The 19,865-nt window shown below is 40.0% G+C and overlaps 1 protein-coding gene across 8 annotated transcripts in view; it reads right to left on the bottom strand.

Moving 5' to 3' along the window:
• The window catches only part of Col24a1 (collagen, type XXIV, alpha 1), a 259,542-nt gene that overhangs the window by 83,696 nt on the left and 155,981 nt on the right, over positions 1-19,865 (bottom strand). For all 8 annotated transcript variants that reach the window (XR_001783751.2, XR_001783752.2, NM_027770.3 and 5 more), the window contains 5 exons: positions 13,542-13,595; positions 9,135-9,188; positions 8,725-8,778; positions 7,458-7,511; positions 6,792-6,899 (listed from right to left, as the gene is read on the bottom strand). Coding sequence is in view for 6 of the 8 variants with exons in the window: in NM_027770.3 (NP_082046.2) it covers positions 6,792-6,899; positions 7,458-7,511; positions 8,725-8,778; positions 9,135-9,188; positions 13,542-13,595 (324 nt within the window). In the remaining 2 variants the exon portion in view is untranslated. The remainder of the gene's footprint in view (positions 1-6,791; positions 6,900-7,457; positions 7,512-8,724; positions 8,779-9,134; positions 9,189-13,541; positions 13,596-19,865) is intronic.

The following is a 19,865-nucleotide window of genomic DNA, read 5'->3' as shown; positions in this document are numbered from 1 at the left end:
TTCCTTCCCTTTCCCTTCCTCTGTTCCTCAGTCCCTCTGTCCCTCCCTTTTTCCCTCTGTCCCTCCCTCCCTCTGTCCTTCCTTCCCTCACTCCCTTTATCAGACATTCATTTACTTCTGCAGTTTTCCAGAAACATTTTTCTAACTTCCTCTCTTTCTAGCAAAACTTTTTGAAAGTTGTGCCTATTCCTCTCATCACTGACCTGATCTCCCATCTCTTTTCAGTTGGGCTTTTTATCCTAACTCTGAAACCAATCTCTTGAAAGCCAAATCCAATGCTTATTTTACTTGAAACTTTTTTTTTTTTTTTTGGTACTTAAAACTTTCTAAATCCTTTGTTTTCATTGCAGCATGCCTGCATGTTTCCACTTAGGTCTTAAATAAAGATGTCTCCTGGGGCTGGTGAGATGGCTCAGTGGGTAAGAGCACCCGACTGCTCTTCCGAAGGTCCGAAGTTCAAATCCCAGCAACCACATGGTGGCTCACAACCACCCGTAATGAGATCTGATGCCCTCTTCTGGTGCATCTGAAGACAGCTACAGTGTACTTACATATAATAAATAAATAAATAAATAAATAAATCTTAAAAAAAAAAAAAAAAAAAAAAAGATGTCTCCTTCTCCATCCAGCTTTTTAATACTGGAGAGACCTCTTCTCTTTTATGCCCCCGGGTGATCTCACTGTGCCCCATGTTGTTAAATACCTCCAGAATCCTCATAATTCCTGAACCATGTCTGCCACAATCCCTTTACCTCACGATAGCTCTCCTTGAATTTCTAACAAGCTTCTCAAATCTAATTCTCAAATTCCTTTCTCTTACCCCAAACCTGGTCTCTCCCTGTCCTCCAGTCTCCATTGTAATCAAGCAACACTATAAAAATTATTTAAATACCTTTTTCTTTTGCCTATTTTAATACCAGAACTCTGTCCCTCCCTTTTATTCTGAAGCCTAAGGAGGGAATGTCTTGAGAGGACTGTTCTAGTCTCCTTTTCTTCATTTCCAACAATTTACAAGCTCAGTCTTTAAGGATTTTACTAGAGGCGAGAGGCATGCGACTAAGACATAGAAGCAGTGAGCAGAGCTTCAGGTCTTCCCCACAAGGAGGAGTGAGGGGGCGGGATGATTAACGGACTCTTCCTCAATCATATTTAGGTTGATGATCACCAAGCTCCAGAGGTCCTTCTGCCTCCATCACCCCCAACAGAGTTTTTAAAAGGGCGCTGGGGATTCAAACTCAGGTCCCCAGGACTATGTAGCAAGTGTTCCTACCTCTGGGTTGTCCCATGTGCATCTCCTTTCTATAGTTAATCCATGTTGAGCAGACACAGAAGGCATCTTGATTTTGTGTAGTGAAAAAAACAGGCCACATTGGGATTCAGTCCTGAGTGTTGGAGGCTTTATGAGAGCAGTTACCTTGCTTTCACAAGTGCTGTATCACATCGATTGTCTCTTTAACAAGTTTATTCATTGCATGTGATTTGTGTACATTTAAAATATATAACACTCTTATTTGTAGTGGAGTCCATTATCTTTTTGTCGCTGTCTGTGGTCCTTTTTAAAGCTTTACCTAAGAAGTCCCTGCCTATTTTAAAGCCATGAAGATTTATCTCCCCCACCCCCCAGCCCCCCGCCACATTTTCCTGCAAGGCTTTTGCAGTTGGAGCATCAGAGGGTCTACGAGTTGATCTGTAGAGTGAATGGAGGATTGGTCCAGCTTTCCTTGGGTACACAGGCAGATTGATGCTCTAGCACACTTCTTTGATCAGCTCACTATTTCCCTAATGGTCTTGCCCAGTGCATCTCATGAATGCTCATCCAAACACATACTGTTTATCTCAGTTTATCCTTTGATAACTCCTGGCATTAGACAATGTTAAACAAAGTAGAAATTATGAAATGATTCTCACCAAAGACTATATCCTTCTGCCTGAATCCTTTCACTATCCCCTCCAATCTGTGAATCAAATCTGCATTCCCGACTAAGTCTTTTTAAAAGACTTAGTCCCACATGTTCTGTTTTCTACCTATTTCTTCACATTTATTTAAAACATACAAAGAAACATACAAAAAAAAAAAACCCTAAGCTGACCTCTGGCTATTCATGGTGCTGTGCTGCTTTCTGGGTCTAAAGGTGCCCAGCTGGCGCACTTCCACACCACTGCCCTTGAGGCTCCATCAACCATAAAGGATCTACCTCTAGTTCTTGGAATGGAGATGAACTCGGTCAACCATTCTTCAAGAAGGTGTTAACGGCTCCAGCATGTTATGTCTTTTATCTGTGGTGATTAGTTTTCATGGTCAACTTTCCATAATTTACAATCATCTGGTAAGTGATAATCAGTTGGAGAATTGTCTAGCTCTAACTGTTAGCTCATGGGCAGGCTTATGTGATATTATCTTGTTGGCCTTAATTGACATGGCAAGGCCCAGCCCACTGTGGGTAGCACATCCCCTAGCCACGTGACCCTGAACTGTATAATAATGAAGAAAGTGAGCTGAGCACATCAATCAATCAATCAAGCTAGGATCCATGAGTTTAATCTCTCTGCTCTTAACTGTGAAAGTGACCAAGTCCTTGATTTTCCTCATGATATAACCTAGAATTATGAGCTTAAACTATTTCTTTTCTCACATAAGTTGCTTTTAGCTAGGGTGTTTTATTATAGCAACAGAAACAACTAGAACACCATCCTTAACAATTACCTTTCCTGCATTTAATCTGTTATTTTCATTCATGACACTACTCATTATATTTTTAAACTTCACATTTTTTGTGTGATTAATTTACTTACACCATTGTGTTTCCTCTCATCTATTGACTACAGTGTGACTATGGGCTTCACTATTCTTAGTTTCCACTCTGCATGTCCAATTCTTAGCAGAGTTATAGAATCATAGAAAGTACCAGAAGCTGTCTGGACACGTGTATTTTATAGAATCATGCTCTGAAGGGCTGAATAAAAAAATTTAAAATGCTAAATAAGAGTGAATGTTTCTTTGTGTCTCTATGTAGGTTCATACATGTGAGTTCAGAAGTCTGCTGAAGGGCGTCAGATCCCCTGGAGCTGGAGTTACAGGTCATGTAAGCTGTCTGACATGGGAATTGAACTTCAGTCTTCTGCAAGAGCAGTTTTGGTCCTCACAGGTAAGTCAGCCCACAGCCCCAGTGAATGCTGTTTAAATGCCACAGAGCCTTCTCTTCCGAAGAAAATCTATACAGAAGCTTCAGGTTAAACAGACATGTGCTCTCTGATGGGAGTAGGAATATCAGGAACAGAGCCATGTTAAGTCAACAGCCATGTTGGGGACATCTGCAGGAGCCTCGGTTTGTCACTCTATGCAGTGGATATATGAAGCATAAGACCAGAGACTGGCTTGCTCAGTGATGCAGTTCTTCAGTGGGGGACCAGAGGTTTGAAAACAGTGGCAGAATAGGATCTCTGTATTGATGATGCTCACGATGGAAGAAAACCTTAGCAAGACAGTCACAGAATATTCCCAGGTGATAAGACTTAGGTATTTCTTTTATCCTCAAATGTCACTTAATGTCACCAACCCTAAAATTCTAATCAAAATATCCCCAGGGTTCTCAAGGAAACTCTCACTCTGCCTTAAGCAGACCAGAAAAGCATATTTCTGTGAGTCTGACTGGAGTTTTTCACTAAAGGAATAAAACAAAATAATCTCATTTTAATATGCCCTACTTTGGAGTTCTCCACATGTGTTTAGAGATGAGATGCCATTGTGGTAGGTTCTTCAGATGTGGATGACGGACCATAAGTTAGACAGATGTTCTTTCCTAGCGGAGATATGCATTTGGGCAACTGAACATTTTAGAATGGAATTCATGCATAAAATATGCACATTTTCTCTTCTGTTTAGCGGAGCAACAGCTTGGATTTTGAATTTGTCAATTGATGTTTTCCTGTACACTCCCTCAACATCAATCTTGAAAAAAAAAAAAGTCTTTTCTTTAACCCCTTTCCTTGTTTATTTTGTAAAACTTGAGGTAGCATCTTTGTGACACCGCCCAAAGAACAATTTTAAAAGCACAAAATAAAACCAACATCAGGCTGCCTGATTAAGCAATAGTTCCTTGGATCATAAAATTCTTTTGAAAAAAAAAATGCCACGGTATTTTTATTGAGTTTATAATCTGAAAGGCATTTAAAATTCCAAAGAGAACAACAACAAAAAAAAAGAATAAAAAAGAAACACACATGTGTTGTTGCTAAAAAAGAGAGAGAGAAAGAAAAAAGTAACCAAGATGTGTACTGGGCAGGGTTTGTCCTGGAGGCATTAGGAAGCAGATGGAGTCTGTGTTTATCATTCTCCATGCTTTGTTTGTAGCCTCTGTCCCATCTCTGCTCTCCCCATCACCAGCTGTCAGAGTCCCTGAGGATGCTACACTGTGTGCACGCGGACCCTTCTTTTCCTCCATTGTATGTTCAAGCTAGGTGTTTTAAAAGTCCTTGCTGCAGTATAAGTTACTGGAGGTGCACACACACACACACACACACACACACACACACACACACACACACACACAATATGAGAGTGTGTGCACACATGCTGGAAATAAAACCCACCTTTGTATGCTAGACATATGCTTATACACCTAAGCTACATGCCTGGCCCTGAAAAACATCCCTTTGTCAAGAATTAAGCAATATCACCATTTCTTGACACTGGCCACTTTTCTTCTTTGACAAGGTAGAGCTCTGATACTAACGGAAAAAAAAATTTTCCTAAAAGTAATAAAACCTATCAAGAACCCTAGGAAGGTAAAGTTTAGAACCCAAAGTGAGTATTTCAACGAGGTTTAGGGGATGCTGAAATCAGACAATAAAGGACTTGCTCTCAGCTCTGGCATCTCCTACAGCATTGTGAGTCTCACATTTCTTTCCTGGTGAAAGGAGAATAATAACATATCTAGATTCTAGGATGGTTCTATGAGAGGAGGTGAGGAAGTTCACATTGCTTAATCTCAGAGGGCATCCTTAAGGTACTGTGGTGCTGAGCTGGGATGTCAGGGCACAGGGCGAGTAGGCAATTTCCCATGATAGTAAAAACAGACAGAGCAATCTTCACCCGCGGACGTTCAAATGCAGCGATGTTTTTTTGCTTCACCCACACTTTGCTTTAATTAGTTAATTCATGTACGTAAGTGTGTGAGTCTGCAAACATGCATGCGCATCAGGTCAGAAGAGAGCATGGAACTCCCTGGGACTGGAGTTACAAAAGATGGTTGTTAGCTCCCATGTGAGTGTGCGTGCAGTTCTCTGCAAGAACAGCAAGAGTTACAAAGTGCTGAGCCATCTCTCCAGCCCCTTTATGCTCATTCATTAGATGCCAGTTTAAAATACACGGGTTCATTCCCCTATTATTTGAGGAGGGTATATGTTATATCATATTACACTAATTATATTCTAGCATCGTTTCTCATTGTCACGAAAGGAACTGAGGTTGCGGATGCTTGTGAGTAAGAAGAAAGCCAATTATAGCTTCGTTTGTGATATTTGGTTTGATTTTCAAGATAGCTCTTTCATTTCAGTGAGGCAAACTCGGCTGAGCTGACTAAGGCAGGGGCTACACCGTCGATATGACATTACTGATTTGGATGTTAGATGCCCATGAAGAGACACACAGTAAGAACATAACAACCGCCAACCAACTTTATAAGTCACTGCTGTGTCCCAGCCTGCCTGCCTGCCTGGTGAAGTCTCCCAGGGCTGCGTCCTCAGCCTTTGCAGAGCCTCACGTGGACATACAGGAGCCCAGGAGATTGTGTAATGAGGAGATGAAAGACGGAAGTGTGCTGCTCTAGAGTTATCTTTCAGGGAGAAGACTTCCACAGCTCAAAGTGAACGTTGATCCTTTACAAGGCTGGGGAAGATTGCCAGGGCACAGGGAGAGGGAAATCTTGTTGGTTAGTAGAATCACAGGGACTCTTCTACCAAGGAATGAACAATCTCTAACTTCAAACAAACTTAGAGAAGGAAAAATAGTGCAGCTCTCTGCTTAAAAGCATCCAATCAGAGGCAACAGTAAAACTTTGAATTAACAACCAGCCCCAAGGCAGGAAGGCTGCACTTAGAACAGTGTCACAGATAGCCTAAGAGTTTAAAACAGAGAGAAACTGCTCTCGCTTATCTACATCTTACATTTACCCCAAGGTGAGAACATTTGTTCCCTATGACATTTTGAATTTCCTTTGTAACTCAGGAGCAGGCATTGGTACTGCATCCTGGTTACCAGAAGGTTCGTCTGGGGGCAAGGTGTTATTCTAGCAAGAACGTGGGCTCATAGCAGAATATTTACACTAATTAAGTCTGAGACAACAGAAGACTTTCACCAAAAGAGCTTTAAGTCAGAAGTTCAACAGTTTATGAAAAAGTGTCTTTCCCCCTTTGCATCCAAGGGTAACTCACAGTCTGGTTTTATCATCCACTCAAGACTCAGTCAACATCTCCAGTCACCATGCAGACATAAAAGGAGGTCAAATTGTGCGTGTCAGTGTCTGTGCCCATGCCTGCCTTGTGTGTGTGGTGTATACATGTGTGTATGTGTGTGTGTGCATATGTTTGTGCATGTGTGTGTGGTGTATACATGTTTGTGCATGTGTGTGTACACATGGGTGTATATATGTGTGTGGTATATATGCATGTCTGCATATGTGTGTGTGGTGCATGTGTGTATGTGGTATATATATGTGTGTGCATGTGTTTGTGCTCATGGGTGTGCATGTGTGTGTGTGTGTGTTTATTTGTAAGTGACCAGCAGTACTTACTGGAAGGCCCATCTGACCTGGTCTCCCCACGGGCCCTGCCGTTCCTGGTAAGCCCATCTCTCCTTTGTCTCCATCCTCTCCAGGAAGTCCGCTTCCTCCTGGAGCCCCCTGGAACCCAATGAAAGATGTTTATTCTTAAGAATATAGTGAAATAATTATGTCATGTAAGAAGTATATTTTTATTTGACACACAAAAGTAATTAGCCTGATATTGTAAATATTCTAATTAAAATTATAGTTGAGGGCTAGATTGTAGTTCAGTTGCTAGTATGATAGTACATATGGTGCCTTGGGGTTGATCTGAGGCACTGGATAAAATAAAATAAAGAATGCCTTTAATCCCAGCACTTGGGAGGCAGAGGCAGGCGGATTTCTGAGTTCGAGGCCAGCCTGGCCTACAAAGTGAGTTCCAGGACAGCCAGGGCTACACAGAGAAACCCTGTCTTGAAAAAAACCAAACCAAACCAAACCAAAAACAAAGTGTCAGTCATTCTCAGGATATATTGTGAGTTTGAAGCTAGCCTAGGATACAAGATATCATCTAAAAAATACCTAGATACATAGATACATACATAGATACATACATAGATACATACATAGATACATGCATACATAGATACATACATAGATACATACATACATAGATACATACATAATGCAGTTTACCTTTAACCCATCTTTTCCTTGGAGACCTTCTTCTCCAGGGGCTCCTGGTTCTCCCTATTTTATTTGGTAGCAGGCAAAGGAAGATTAAGATTTTGGTCATCTCATTGATCTTACTTTGCAGTTTGCCCCTAGTAGGTATAGGAAGTAGCTAGTTTGCAGTATTTATTCCTACTTCAATCTCATCTCTAAAGAGGACTTGACAGTGGAACACACGTGATTGAAGTTTCCTGGAAGAGCTCTGGCAATGCTTAAGATGGTCACTGTTGTAAGTTCAAATGCAGTGTGCTTCTGGAATACTAATACATTTTAGATAATTAATATTTGTCTGGAGATTGGAAATTAATCCAGCTAGATCGTGCCTCTGAGATCAGGGAATGTAAACACTGCTTTGGTAAGAAATGCAGTTCCTTGCGATAGTGAACTTACATGGGTTAATGTAACCAAACTCAGGCATGAGCATTTTACTAGACTTTCATTTTGTGTTCTTTCTCCCTTCAGAGAGGCAAGGATTACGGTCAAGGAACATCCATAAACTACCTTTTAGATATAGAACTTGCAAAAACATCGACCATACCTTATGAAGCTGTTAAGGCAGTGTTGCTCTCTTTATAATTAAGTTAAAGTAAATTAACCAGTACTAATTAATAGAACCACACCATTCTCATTTATGATCCCTGTATTAAGCTGATTCTAATCCCAAGTCCCTAAAAGAAAAATTCAGAGCAACAAACCAGATGCAAAAAAATATGAATCTTCATGCTTTATCTTCGTAGTGAAAAATTATTGTGAACATTGGTATTATAGGAAAACCATGGCTTAAAGCCGGTCTATATTATTATAACTTTTCCAGGCTATCAAATTAAAACTACTCATAAACACTTCCTTGCATCTCATTAGCTTCACAAGGTCCTGGGGTGGTTTTTAAACACAAATTACATTTCAAGCTTTCATCAGTCTGTTAGGTTAGACAATGTTCTGAGAGTCGATCAGTGATTTGAGAACTTCTTCAGGTATCGCTAAGCAATAGCCACGTTTCCACGCATTTTTGGCAAGGCTCTTTAGAGCACACCTGGTTTTGAGAAAAGTCACCAAATGCCTAACTTAGAATGTAAACGGGGTTTAGTGTGTAGTTTTTAAAGTCAGTAAACATTTCATAGTGCATATGATAGGCGTATTACACTACGTTTTGGTGCGATTAGGGCAGTTGAGTTTTGAGTTTCCCCAAACAGTGGGTCGGTGCATTCAGTTTGATACTGTCGGTACTCACTCGCGGCCCCGGCTCCCCAGTGGCTCCAGCACTGCCGGCAGGTCCACCATCTCCCTGGAGAGGCAAAGGGAAGGTTAATTAAGCTTTTCTTCGCTCAAGTTGCTCTTCTAATCAGAGTGCATATTATAAGAGACATCTCTGCTCTCCTGACGGCTGGCCTTCATCTGCCTTCAAGATGGCGTTTGTCCCTGGGCGTGGTGGCTCACACCTTACTCCAAGCACTTGGATATAGTGGCTCTTTCTGAGTTTTCAGGCTAGCCTACTCTACATAGTCAGTTCTACTACAGCCCAGGCGACACAGTGAAACACTGTCTCCACCTTGCCCCCCTCCAGTGTTTGTCAAACTGGGGAAAGTATGGGTGTTAAGTTAGAGATAGGCTTCCCGTTTATACTCTAGAATGGTTGGTTACCTTAGCACCTGGTTCACCTTGCAGGCCAGAGTCTCCCTCAGTGCCGGGAGGTCCCTAAAAGAGAAAGATTGTCAAGGTACAAGGGCTGTACCAACCCATAAGAAGGTGGTTTGAGTTTCAGCTCAAAGGTGAGTCTGTGTGTAGAAGAGGGTTTGGGTTGCTTCTACACAAACTTCAAAGCCTAAGACAGACACTTTCTAGTATTCCTTAATAGTTCAAATATCAGAAACAGCTTCACTCAAAACCAGAACAAATAGGACCATTTACCCCCCCCCCCAAACTCTCATCATTGTGATCTTAGAGAGTATGGCATAACTACTTCATACAGCCTCAAACTTCCTATCCTCAGATTTAAAAATATTTCTCTACCGTTATAATTATGTCCCTTCCTCCTGTGCCCATCAAAAACACCTTCCTTAGGATCAATGAATATTTTTCATCTTTTCAAAATAAAATATACTACATAAGTTAAGGATAAAGTTGTCACATCAAAAAGTAGTTTACGGAATTATTTTTCTAGTCTTTTTGCTTCGTGATTCTAGTGTTGTTGGGGGAGATTTGATTATGGTGACTTGAAAATACAACGTCTGGCCATCTTTGGCTCTTTCAAGGTCTAAGGCTTCAATAGCTGCTGTTGTAGTCTTTCTGTCTCCCAGAAGCATAAATGGTATTTTATTTTGTTTTGTTCTTTTTGTGTCCCTTTTGTCTACCCAGTCTTATTATTCACTCCATTCTTCTATTCCTTTTATTAATTCATGGAGAACTTTGTATATGTGTGGTCAGATCATGCCATCTCTCCCAAGTCTTCCCCGATTCACATCCTCTACCTACCCAACTTTGTGCCACTTAAAAACAGAATCCTTCAAGATCAACTAGTTCAGCCCAGATCTTTTTGGATATGTGGTCTTCTACAGGAGAGAGGTCTACTTATCAAGGGCTATAATCTTCGAGAAACTCACACTTTCTCCCTGCAGCTAACGACTTCCAATAGCTCTATAGTTGGGAGTGGAAGTGTGTGCCTTCCTTTACTCTAAGTTTTCCATTTTTCCTCTAATCTTTTAAAATTCCCTTTCATAAATTCTGCAATATTTTTGATTCACAGATGAGACTCTTCTTTTATAATTATTAGAGATTAAAAATAATGATTGCATAATTTAATAGTATTTTAGATGGAAGGGGTTCAGTTTTCTTTTTCATAAATCACTACCATCCACATTCACTGTTTTTCAAAATAAAATGAAGATCAGAAGCACATTCACAATGGCAGAGAGCGGCAGATAATGAAAACTCTGCTCCCATCACTCATTGGGAACTAGGCTTTTGTGTCTTGACTCCTTGGTGTTTATTTCTATAACTGAGAATGTGGCAGCCACATGCCTGGGCTTGTATCTGAGACTGATATTCACATGAGCCAGTGCTCTTTGATAATTTTATGCCTCAGGTTGTTCCTCTGTAAAATGGAGGAGATAACTTTTCTACCTCATGAAGCTGTGCAAACCTGCAGAAGCAACAGAACATGTGAATGTTTTGAGTGGCCCCAACACGATCCAGAGGTCAAGTGTCATAAAAGCCGGGACCCTCAGTCACTCTGCTGCAGGGTGAGGCACATCTCATCTTTTATTTGCTGATGGGTGCTCTCTTTTCTGCTGTCTTCCAACCCCTGTGAAACCTCTGTATTTTCTTCAGATCACCAGGGGCATTTCACATCCTTATCACAACAGAATCTTTTTTACTCTCTTAAAAAATTCAAGCGGTGAGGTGTGATTTCTCTGTGGTTTCTTCAGCTTGGGATGTGGCACAGTACTGGTGGCCATAAGTGCTACCTTTTGGTCACATCTTAGTCAGCTCTGTTATTTGTAAGCTATTTGCCTTGGGTGGACAAGCAGACTGTGGCATCTGCTCCCTTGCAGCCTTCCAGACTCAGGAAGAGGCACTGCCACTTCTGTCACGTGACCTAGAAATGTCAGAATGCTTTGGCTTCTCTTTCTGCTCCGTTTTCCGAATTCCACATATGAAGGATCTGTAGCATTTAGAGGATGAGTACTGCTGTGTGTACATTATCACTTCAGTTCACCAGCCTCTTTTGTTCCTTCTTCCCTCTCCCTGCCCGCCCTCCCTCTCTCCCTTATTTTTCTCTTTGAATAGCCCTCATTGTCTTAAATCCATATCCTTCTTATTCAGCTCTCCTGCAAAAGGCTAACCTTCTGCCTTTATTCCCCCTCCCTTCTTCCCCCTCTCTTTCTGTCTCTGTCTCTCTACCTCCCTCCTGTCCTCCCTCTCTCTTTCTCTCCCTCCTTCCTCTTCCTTCTTCCTCTCCCCTCTTTTTCTTCTATCAGAATCTCACAGCATAGCTCAGGCTATCCCAGAATTTACAGTTTCACAGGCTAGCCTCAAGCTCAGAATAATCCTCCTGCCTCAAAGTCTCGAGTGCTAGGATTGCAGAAGTGTGCCCACATGACCCTCTTCAAAACCCTTTTAATAAGTAGACCTATCCTTACTTCCTGTTGCTGAGAAACATTTCGCATTCAGCTGCTAGAATTACTTTTTCAAAATATGAGTCTGACTTCATACTGCCTTGTTTATATGATGACTTATAAGAGCCCAAGACAAAAGGCTCAAGCTTTTCAGTAGAGTACTCGAGACTGTTCATGGTTTCCTTCCAGCCCCTTCCCATTCTCTGTTGACAGTCAATATTCTACACAGCCCCACAGTCTGAGGATCTCCCGAATGCCACCCTTCTTTCTGGGATTCCCTCATCTGTAGTATCCTTTCTCTTCTCACTGAAACTCCTTTCTTGTGCCTTCAATCTCATTTTTTTTTAATGTTCCCATATTCATGTCTTATTTTCTTTCTCCCTCAGGCAGGGTCAAGCAGCAACTGCTCTGTTCCTCTATTTCCCTATCAATTTCTGCATTACTGAGCCTGACCCATTGCAATATAGTGGCTGTTGATGTTGACTGTACTCTGAAATAGATTATGAGCTTGTACAGGAGTCAGGGACCTCATCTTGCATCCTTGCATCCCCTGCTGAATGCACAGCAAGAGGCATGGCATGGCCAAGGAAGAGGAACTGTGTCACCAAGACCAGGAGGAGAAGCAAACCATATAGAAATTATTGTGTTAAGAAATCAGTTAATTTTGGTGTGTGGTTTTCTTATTTAAACTTTTTTTTAAACAACAAAGTACATAAGATTTTAAAAAAGTGGATATTTATTGTAAAGGTTATGCAACTTTCAAAGAATCTCAAGAATGTTACAAGAAATATTAACTGGTGATGATTAGCTAAGGGCCTGCCGGGAGTTAGAAGAGACATGGCATAAAGGTGGAAGGTTTGATTTTTGCAGGAAGGCTGAAGAGAGAAGGATAGATTTAAAGCAGGAAGGGCTCATTCAAAGATAAATGATAAGGAGAGAAGAAGGGAAGAAGAAGAAGAAGAAGAAGAAGAAGAAGAAGAAGAAGAAGAAGAAGAAGAAGAAGAAGAAGAAGGAAGAGGAGGAGGAGGAGGAGGAGGAGAAGGAGAAGAGGAGGAGGAAGAGGAGGAGGGAAAATGAGGAGAGGGTGAAGAAGGGAGATGTTAGGATGACTCTCAGGTTGGGTGTACTGCGCATCATGTGACCTTTCAGTGAGATTCTCATGAAAACAGAAGGACAGGAAATTAATGGGCTTTGCATGTAGAAACAGGAGAACAGGAGTGTACAGATTTTGCACATGAGATGTTTAGGGGCTATCTAGGTGGGTAGATACATAAAAGGCCATCAAGATGTCAACAGATGCTTAAAGAAGAGAGGCATGGGTTGACGGCTTTTATGGTGACATTAGTTTGTATCCAGTCGGCAAAACTGAGGAGGTGGAAGGGCAGTTCCACATGAGTCTGAGAAAGGATAATGAAGTGAGGAAGCAAGAGATAGGGATAGATAGGTAGACAGACAGACAGACAGAAGACAGTCGATAAGTTTCACAGGTGCCAGGGAAGTGGGGGAAATGTACAGTTTTGTTACTAAAGTCAGAAACAGAAATGAAGTGATTGAATTTTATGAATATAACAAACGTGGCTTATTAGTGCAAATGGTATAGTAAATCAGGCGATGCCAAAGCTCCCCATTCTCTAAAGACCGCCACCTCTTAGAGTGAAGAGCTATCAAGTCAAATTCTCATCAGTGAAGGAATATCTTTATTCACTTTTTGTCCCATCAGTGAGCTAGTTCTTAGAGGAAAGAACTTTGTATGCATGAAATTATCTCCAGACATTGATTATTTCTGCCTTTTATATAGTTTTAGGTTTTATTTTCTAAATATAAAGGAAAATTCTATAAAATTGTTCTCCCTGACATATACTTAATTATTCAATTCACCTTGTTTTATAAAACACAGTGATTCAAAATTTTGAATGAACCACAAAAATGTTACCTCAACACCCATCTCTCCAGGAAGTCCAGCAATACCAGGCAGTCCTCGTGGTCCCTATATTCAAATAAATTGAAAATATGAGAATCAAAGTTTACCCTTTTAATAAACAACACATCTCAACTTCATTTTAATAAATAGTATGTGACTGACATATTACTTCGCTCTTTGTATAAATACAATTTTAACTTGGTTGAGGCATCTGTGTTGCTTCATGAATAATGCTAACTATGCTTGTACTCAAAGTAAAAATAGAGCAAGGGGCACCATTACGTTTTATTCCTTAATTCACTCATTCATTTACAAACATTTACCAAATACCAGATAATTATCAAATATTGTGCTGTCCTAGCTCTCTCTAACTGTGGGCATGTTTGTGGGAGGCTTTCTTGATCATTAGATGATGTGGGAGGGCTCAGACTATTGTGGGCAGCACCATTCCCTAGGCAGGTGGTTCAGGGCTTTATAAGCAAGCAAGCTGAGCATAAAGCTCTAATGGAGCCAGCAAACAGCATGGCTCTATGGTTTCTGCTTCCAGGTCCTGCCCTGACTTCCCTCAATGATGGACTGCAGCCTATTAGCTGAAATGTACTCTTTCTTCCCTACGGTGATTTTGGTCAGAATGTTCTATGACAGTCACAGAATGGAACTAGAACATGTGCTAAGGGCTTTCACAATGTATCTTATTTAATATGCACGACAGTCATATATCTTCTTAGGAACCTTGGCAAATACATGACAAACAAAAATATTTTAAAGGAATATATATATATATGTATATATATATATACATATATATATATACATATATATATATACATATATATATATACATATATATATATATATATATATACATATATACATATATATATATGACATTCTGGGGAATATATGTATATATGTATATATATACATATATTCCCCAGAATGTTATCATGCAATTGTGATTCACCTATAAATATTTAAACTTGGTGGCTCTTGTCTTTACTTCTTTTTGCTTGTTTGTTTGCCAAATAATATTCTGTTGCATAAATGTAAGGAACTATATCAATTTTTCTGGCTTTAAGTCTATTTTCTCATAAGGTTTTTCTTCATAAGAAATTGGAATAGGTATCCCACTCCTATTCCAAGTTTGTTGAGAGTCTGTATTTTATTTTTTAGCATGAGTGGATATGGGAATTTGTCAAATAATTTTCCTGGATGTATTTATCACACTGTATTTTCTTCTTTAGACTATTAAGTTGATAGATTACATAGATTTTTGAATGTTAAACTTCCCTGCATACCTGGAATAAATCCTACTTGGTCGTGATGTACAAGCAATGGTGTTGGATTGATCTACTATTCTGCTGAGGGTTTTGCACTTACGTTTCTGAGTGAGATTGGTCTGTGATTTTCTTTCCCTGTAACAGATGTGTCTGGCTTTGGTCCTGGGATAATTCTGGCCTCTTGGAATGAGCCAGGAAGAAGCTCTGCATGTTAAGCTATACAGAATTCCCACCACTTGTTTGCTAAATGTTTAGTAGATTTAGTCAATGAGATCACCGGGGCTGTGCGTTTTGCTTTATAAAGTTATTGATTATTGAGTTAAGTGGTTAACCCACATAGACATATGCAAATGATCAGACTTTAAGAGAGCTCTGTTAAAATAGTCTTTTAAGTAGCTGGTTAATATCTAAGTTCTAGAGTTTTTGGACATAGGAGCTGTTCATCCTTTTAATGTGTATTCAATCAGTAGAGATGGCTTCTCTGTAACTTCTGATATCAGTAGTTTGCATTTTCTTATTATTCTCTTGATTACTCTGCCCAGAGGTTGAGAAATTTTCTCTGCTTTTGGGTTAATTGATTTGTTTGAATTAGTTTTTGGCTTTTATATCTATTATTTATTTTATTATGCTTACTCTATATTCAATCTTCTCTTGTTTCTAAGTGGAAGTTTGGACTATTTGAGACCATTTTTCTTTCTAATGTTTTTTTAAATAAAAAAGAACAACTCTTTCATTTGTATTTTATGTGCATCGGGGTTGTTCCTGTATGTGCATCTCTGCGAGGGTGTTGGATCCCGACTCTGAAGTTACAGACTGTCGTGAGCTGCCATGTGGACCTTGGGAATTAACTCAGATCCTCTGGAAGAGTAAGGGACCTGATTCATCTCTCCTGTTCCTCTAAAATTTATGTTGCAAATTTCCTTTAAATCTATAATTTTTAGGCGTACTTTCTCTTTAATTAAGCTACGATATTTAATTTTTTTCTGAGTTTTATCATCATGTTGTTATGTGTGTTCATGTGTACACATGTGTACACATGTGTATGTTTACATGTGTTTATGGGGATATGTGCAGCACAGTGTAGAGGCTAGAGAACAATTGGCAGGTTCTCTCCTTCCACTCTGGGTTCCAGGGACTGAACTAAGGTCATTAATCTTGTGCCCTTTTACCTGCTAAGCCATGTTGCTGGCAGGAAGTTTCATTATTAATCAGTATATTATTTAGAAGTGTGTTTTTTAATATCTTGAAATTTTGAGATTTCTTTCACCATGTTTTTATTTTTAGTTTTCAACTTAATTCTGTTATGGTCTGTGAGCAGACACTGTATTGTGCTTATTCTTTGAAACTTGTTAAGATGCACATTGTAGCCCACATTATGGTCTATCTTGGCATGTGTTTTATGTGAGTCCCAAAAGAATGTGTATTCTGTTACTGAATGGAGGTTTGGTTTCTTTCCTGGCACGTATGGAAATTTACTTTATTTATATGAAATGTCTTTGCAATAGTCCTTGTCCCCACACTCGCTCGCCATCATGGGATTAAGCAAAGGCTACAGAGAAAAAGAGGGCCTGAAGGACCAAACGAGGTTGCCGGTTGATGGGCACTTTTCTTGGAGGGTCAGCTAGCATTTGGGGGTTTGTGGGTCAGATGGTCTTTGTCTGAACTACTCCATGTTGCTGTGGTCACAGCTTGAAGGGGTCACACAGTGTGGCTGTTTTAGGGACAATTGATCTGGAAAACAGTGAAGGATCGCCAACTATAGCCTCTTTATTACATTCATTCTTACATACTAAGGTAACTCTGAAACTTCCAATTTATATGTTTGATTTCCCTCATTTATTTTAGCCCTTGTTTTTGGTGTTTCTATTCTTGCCTACTGACACTGAAAATTATAAAACTTAACTTCAGCCTTCAATGACTGCAAAAGTCATTGGAGAATGTCATTGGGATCAAGCCTTCTCATTAAGCCCCATCAGAACAGATGGAGGGAAATGCAAATGCTAAAGAGCAATAGCAAGGAAGCAAACAGAAGGCCAGTCTGGCCCTCTGAGAAATCAAGCAGGAACGTAAAGTTTCAGTCAGCACCATACGATGTTCCTCCAGCTTTAATTGTCCAAAACCACTTGGCAGTAACTGGACGCCTTCTCTGTGACCGTCTCCCTACAATGACATTGATTTGGAAGCTTCCAGGTCTCCTTTGCTCTTGGATCTGATTTCCTTGGACTATACTGTCTATAAACCTATCCTTTATGCTCATATGTATCCTACACTGTAGAATAAAAGGTTCATTTCTGTTGATTAAAAGGAACACCAACTGAGACTGAGCTCAATTCTCATTATGATTTTTACTATTTATTTTATATTTATTTATGTGGTGTGTGTGTGTGTGTGTGTGTGTGTGTGTGTGTGTGTGTGACTTGCCACAAAGCATAGATGGAAGTCAGAGGGTAACACACAGGAATTTCTCTTCCTTATCTTTCCACTATGAATGTCTCTGGGATCAGACTCAGGTGGCCAGGCTTAGCAGCAGGCTAGGCCCTTTAGCCACGGAGTCATATTGCTGGTCCTTTTTAAAGACATTTTATTCTCTCTCATTTCTGCTGTCTCCAAGTAATGATGTTCATGTGATTGTGAGTGTTTGCTCACATCTATATATGTGAACCAAATGTATAGCTGGTGCCTCTTGAAGCCAGAAGAGGGCATGAGATGCCCTGCAGCTGGGGTTACAGGTGGTTGTGGACTGCCACATGGTTTCTGATTTCTGGGAAGCAAACGTAACTCTTCTTCAAGAGCAGCAAGTGCTCTTAACTTCTGAGCCATCTCCAGCCCTACGTCTCATATTTATCACTTTAGCGAATTCCTTTGATCTGAGTCCAGCAGACAACGTAATGTTTCTCAAAGGCATCTCATATTCCTCATTGAGTGTGTAATCTTCAGTTCCCCAGCCGGGGTTTCAATTGTCTTCCTGCTCCAATAAGTGATATTCAGTGCAAGAAGCCAGACACTCGGGCATGACACTCACAAACAGGCTCTGTATCTCCCACTGCTTTTAAAAACACTTTGGAATTCTTTTCTCTTCTCCACTCCTTTCTTGCCTGCTTATCAGACTTTGGCTGCATCTTATTTGGATCTTGGCTCTCAACTCCTTCATCTATGTGGTTTGATAATATTTATAATTTGATCACTGTTTCCCCCACCCCCAGTCCTTAAGATAACTGTACAAATCCTTTGGGATAGGGGCCATAGAGCTGTGTGTGTGTGGTCAGTATGCCCCTTTCTGGTCTTGTGTTGTACCTGCTTTCTGTCCAACTCTCTTAGCCATGTTGCCTGTCCTCTGGTTCTGGAAGAAAATCCCCTCATCTTGGCTCAAACACTGTAACTTTCCTGTCAGATCACAGAGTTCTGCTCATGGAAGCTTTCTTGAGCTGCTAGACCATGACAGCTTATTTATCATAGATCCTCTAAGTCTGAATTCCTATTAGTATTTTTTATCTGTTCTGCACTTATGGATTTAATCAAATACAGAAAAAAAAGAAAGAAACAATCTTTGAAAATGTCTACATCAAACACGTACAGACTTTTTCTTCTTCACAAATGTTCCTTAAACAATATACTATAGCAATTATTTACATAGATTTATATTTTATTAAATATTATAAATAGCCCAGAGATGACTTAAAGTACACAGGAAGAAATGGAAAGGCGATGAGAAGACACCATTCCATTTTATATAAGGATTTTGAGCACCCACAGACTATTGCTGAGCAGTGAACTTCTTCCCTAGGGGGCCTGAGTTCTGACTGTACTTTATAGTATTTATCTCAATTCATAATTACCTGTTTTTATATGTACTTACTTAACCAATAATGTATTTATCACTAGACTGGAAACTTCATGCTTACTGTTAAACATCGAGAGCAGATTCTTAATAAATAATTGTTGACTGAATCTGAATGGATAGTTACCTATTTAATAGCAATGCTTGCCTTACAATGGAGAAAAGAGTTTTAAATTTTTGTTATAGAATGGTTGTAGTTCTTATGTTATTTTTGAAATGTAAAATACATTTCATTTTTTGTGCTTATTTTACCAATTTCCTTCATTTATATGATTGAATTATTAGTTCAAGTGTATGCCCCCAAAATCTGCTAATCCATCATAAATTGGTTTATATTTTATTTACCAGTTCCATGACTCCGTGACCTTCACATTGACATTTGAAGCACTACTAAGCCATTTTGCTTAAGAAGTGTTTTCTTGTATCAATTTAAAGTATAACGTATCAGAAGATGGCCTAGTCGGCCATCAGTGGAAAGAGAGGCTCATTGGTCGTGCAAACTTTATATGCCTCAGAACAGGGGAACGCCAGGGCCAAGAAGTGGGAGTGGGTGGGTAGGGGAGTGGTGGGGGAAGGTATGGGGGACTTTTGGGATAGCACTGGAAATGTAAATGAAGAAAATACTTAATAAAAAGAAGTAAAAAAAAAGTATAAGTCTTTCCTCATTTAAATCCTAAGATTTTTGTTCCCATTGTGACACATTTATCTAATAAAATCTCATGGCTCTTCATACCAGTTCCCCAGGCTAATGTTACTTACTGTGTCCATGACAGCGTTGGGTACCAGACCCTTTGCTTATTCAGTGGAACCAGCACACATTGAGTAAATGGAGTTTGCTGGGCACTGCACCAGGGATGGAGAGCACAAAGGTAAAGAGATGGTCTCTGGCTTGTGGGGTTTTCAGAGACTTAACCAAGCTGTGCAAAAGAGCACTGTGCTATTTCAGGTCAAATCAACATTTGTGATGGCGCAGCAGGTTGAGGCACATAAAACAGAGAGCAAACCAAAGGCTTAGCTATGCAAAGATCATGCCACATCTTAGATATTTATCGGGCAAGAACTACACACATTGTGAGCCCTTATTGTTCGATGAGCTTATGTCATAGGTCAAGTGTGAACCTTTTACTCTTTGGTAAACTTTTCCACTGTTACTAACTAAATTAATTATGCTAAGGCCACCTGCAAACAGTGTGTCAACTGGTGATAATATCAACCCAG

This window comes from Mus musculus, chromosome 3 (assembly GCF_000001635.26).
Source record: "Mus musculus strain C57BL/6J chromosome 3, GRCm38.p6 C57BL/6J".
NCBI classification, from domain to species: domain Eukaryota; kingdom Metazoa; phylum Chordata; class Mammalia; order Rodentia; family Muridae; genus Mus; species Mus musculus.
Note: the sequence above shows the minus strand (reverse complement) of the source record. Positions and strands in the feature narration are given on the sequence as shown.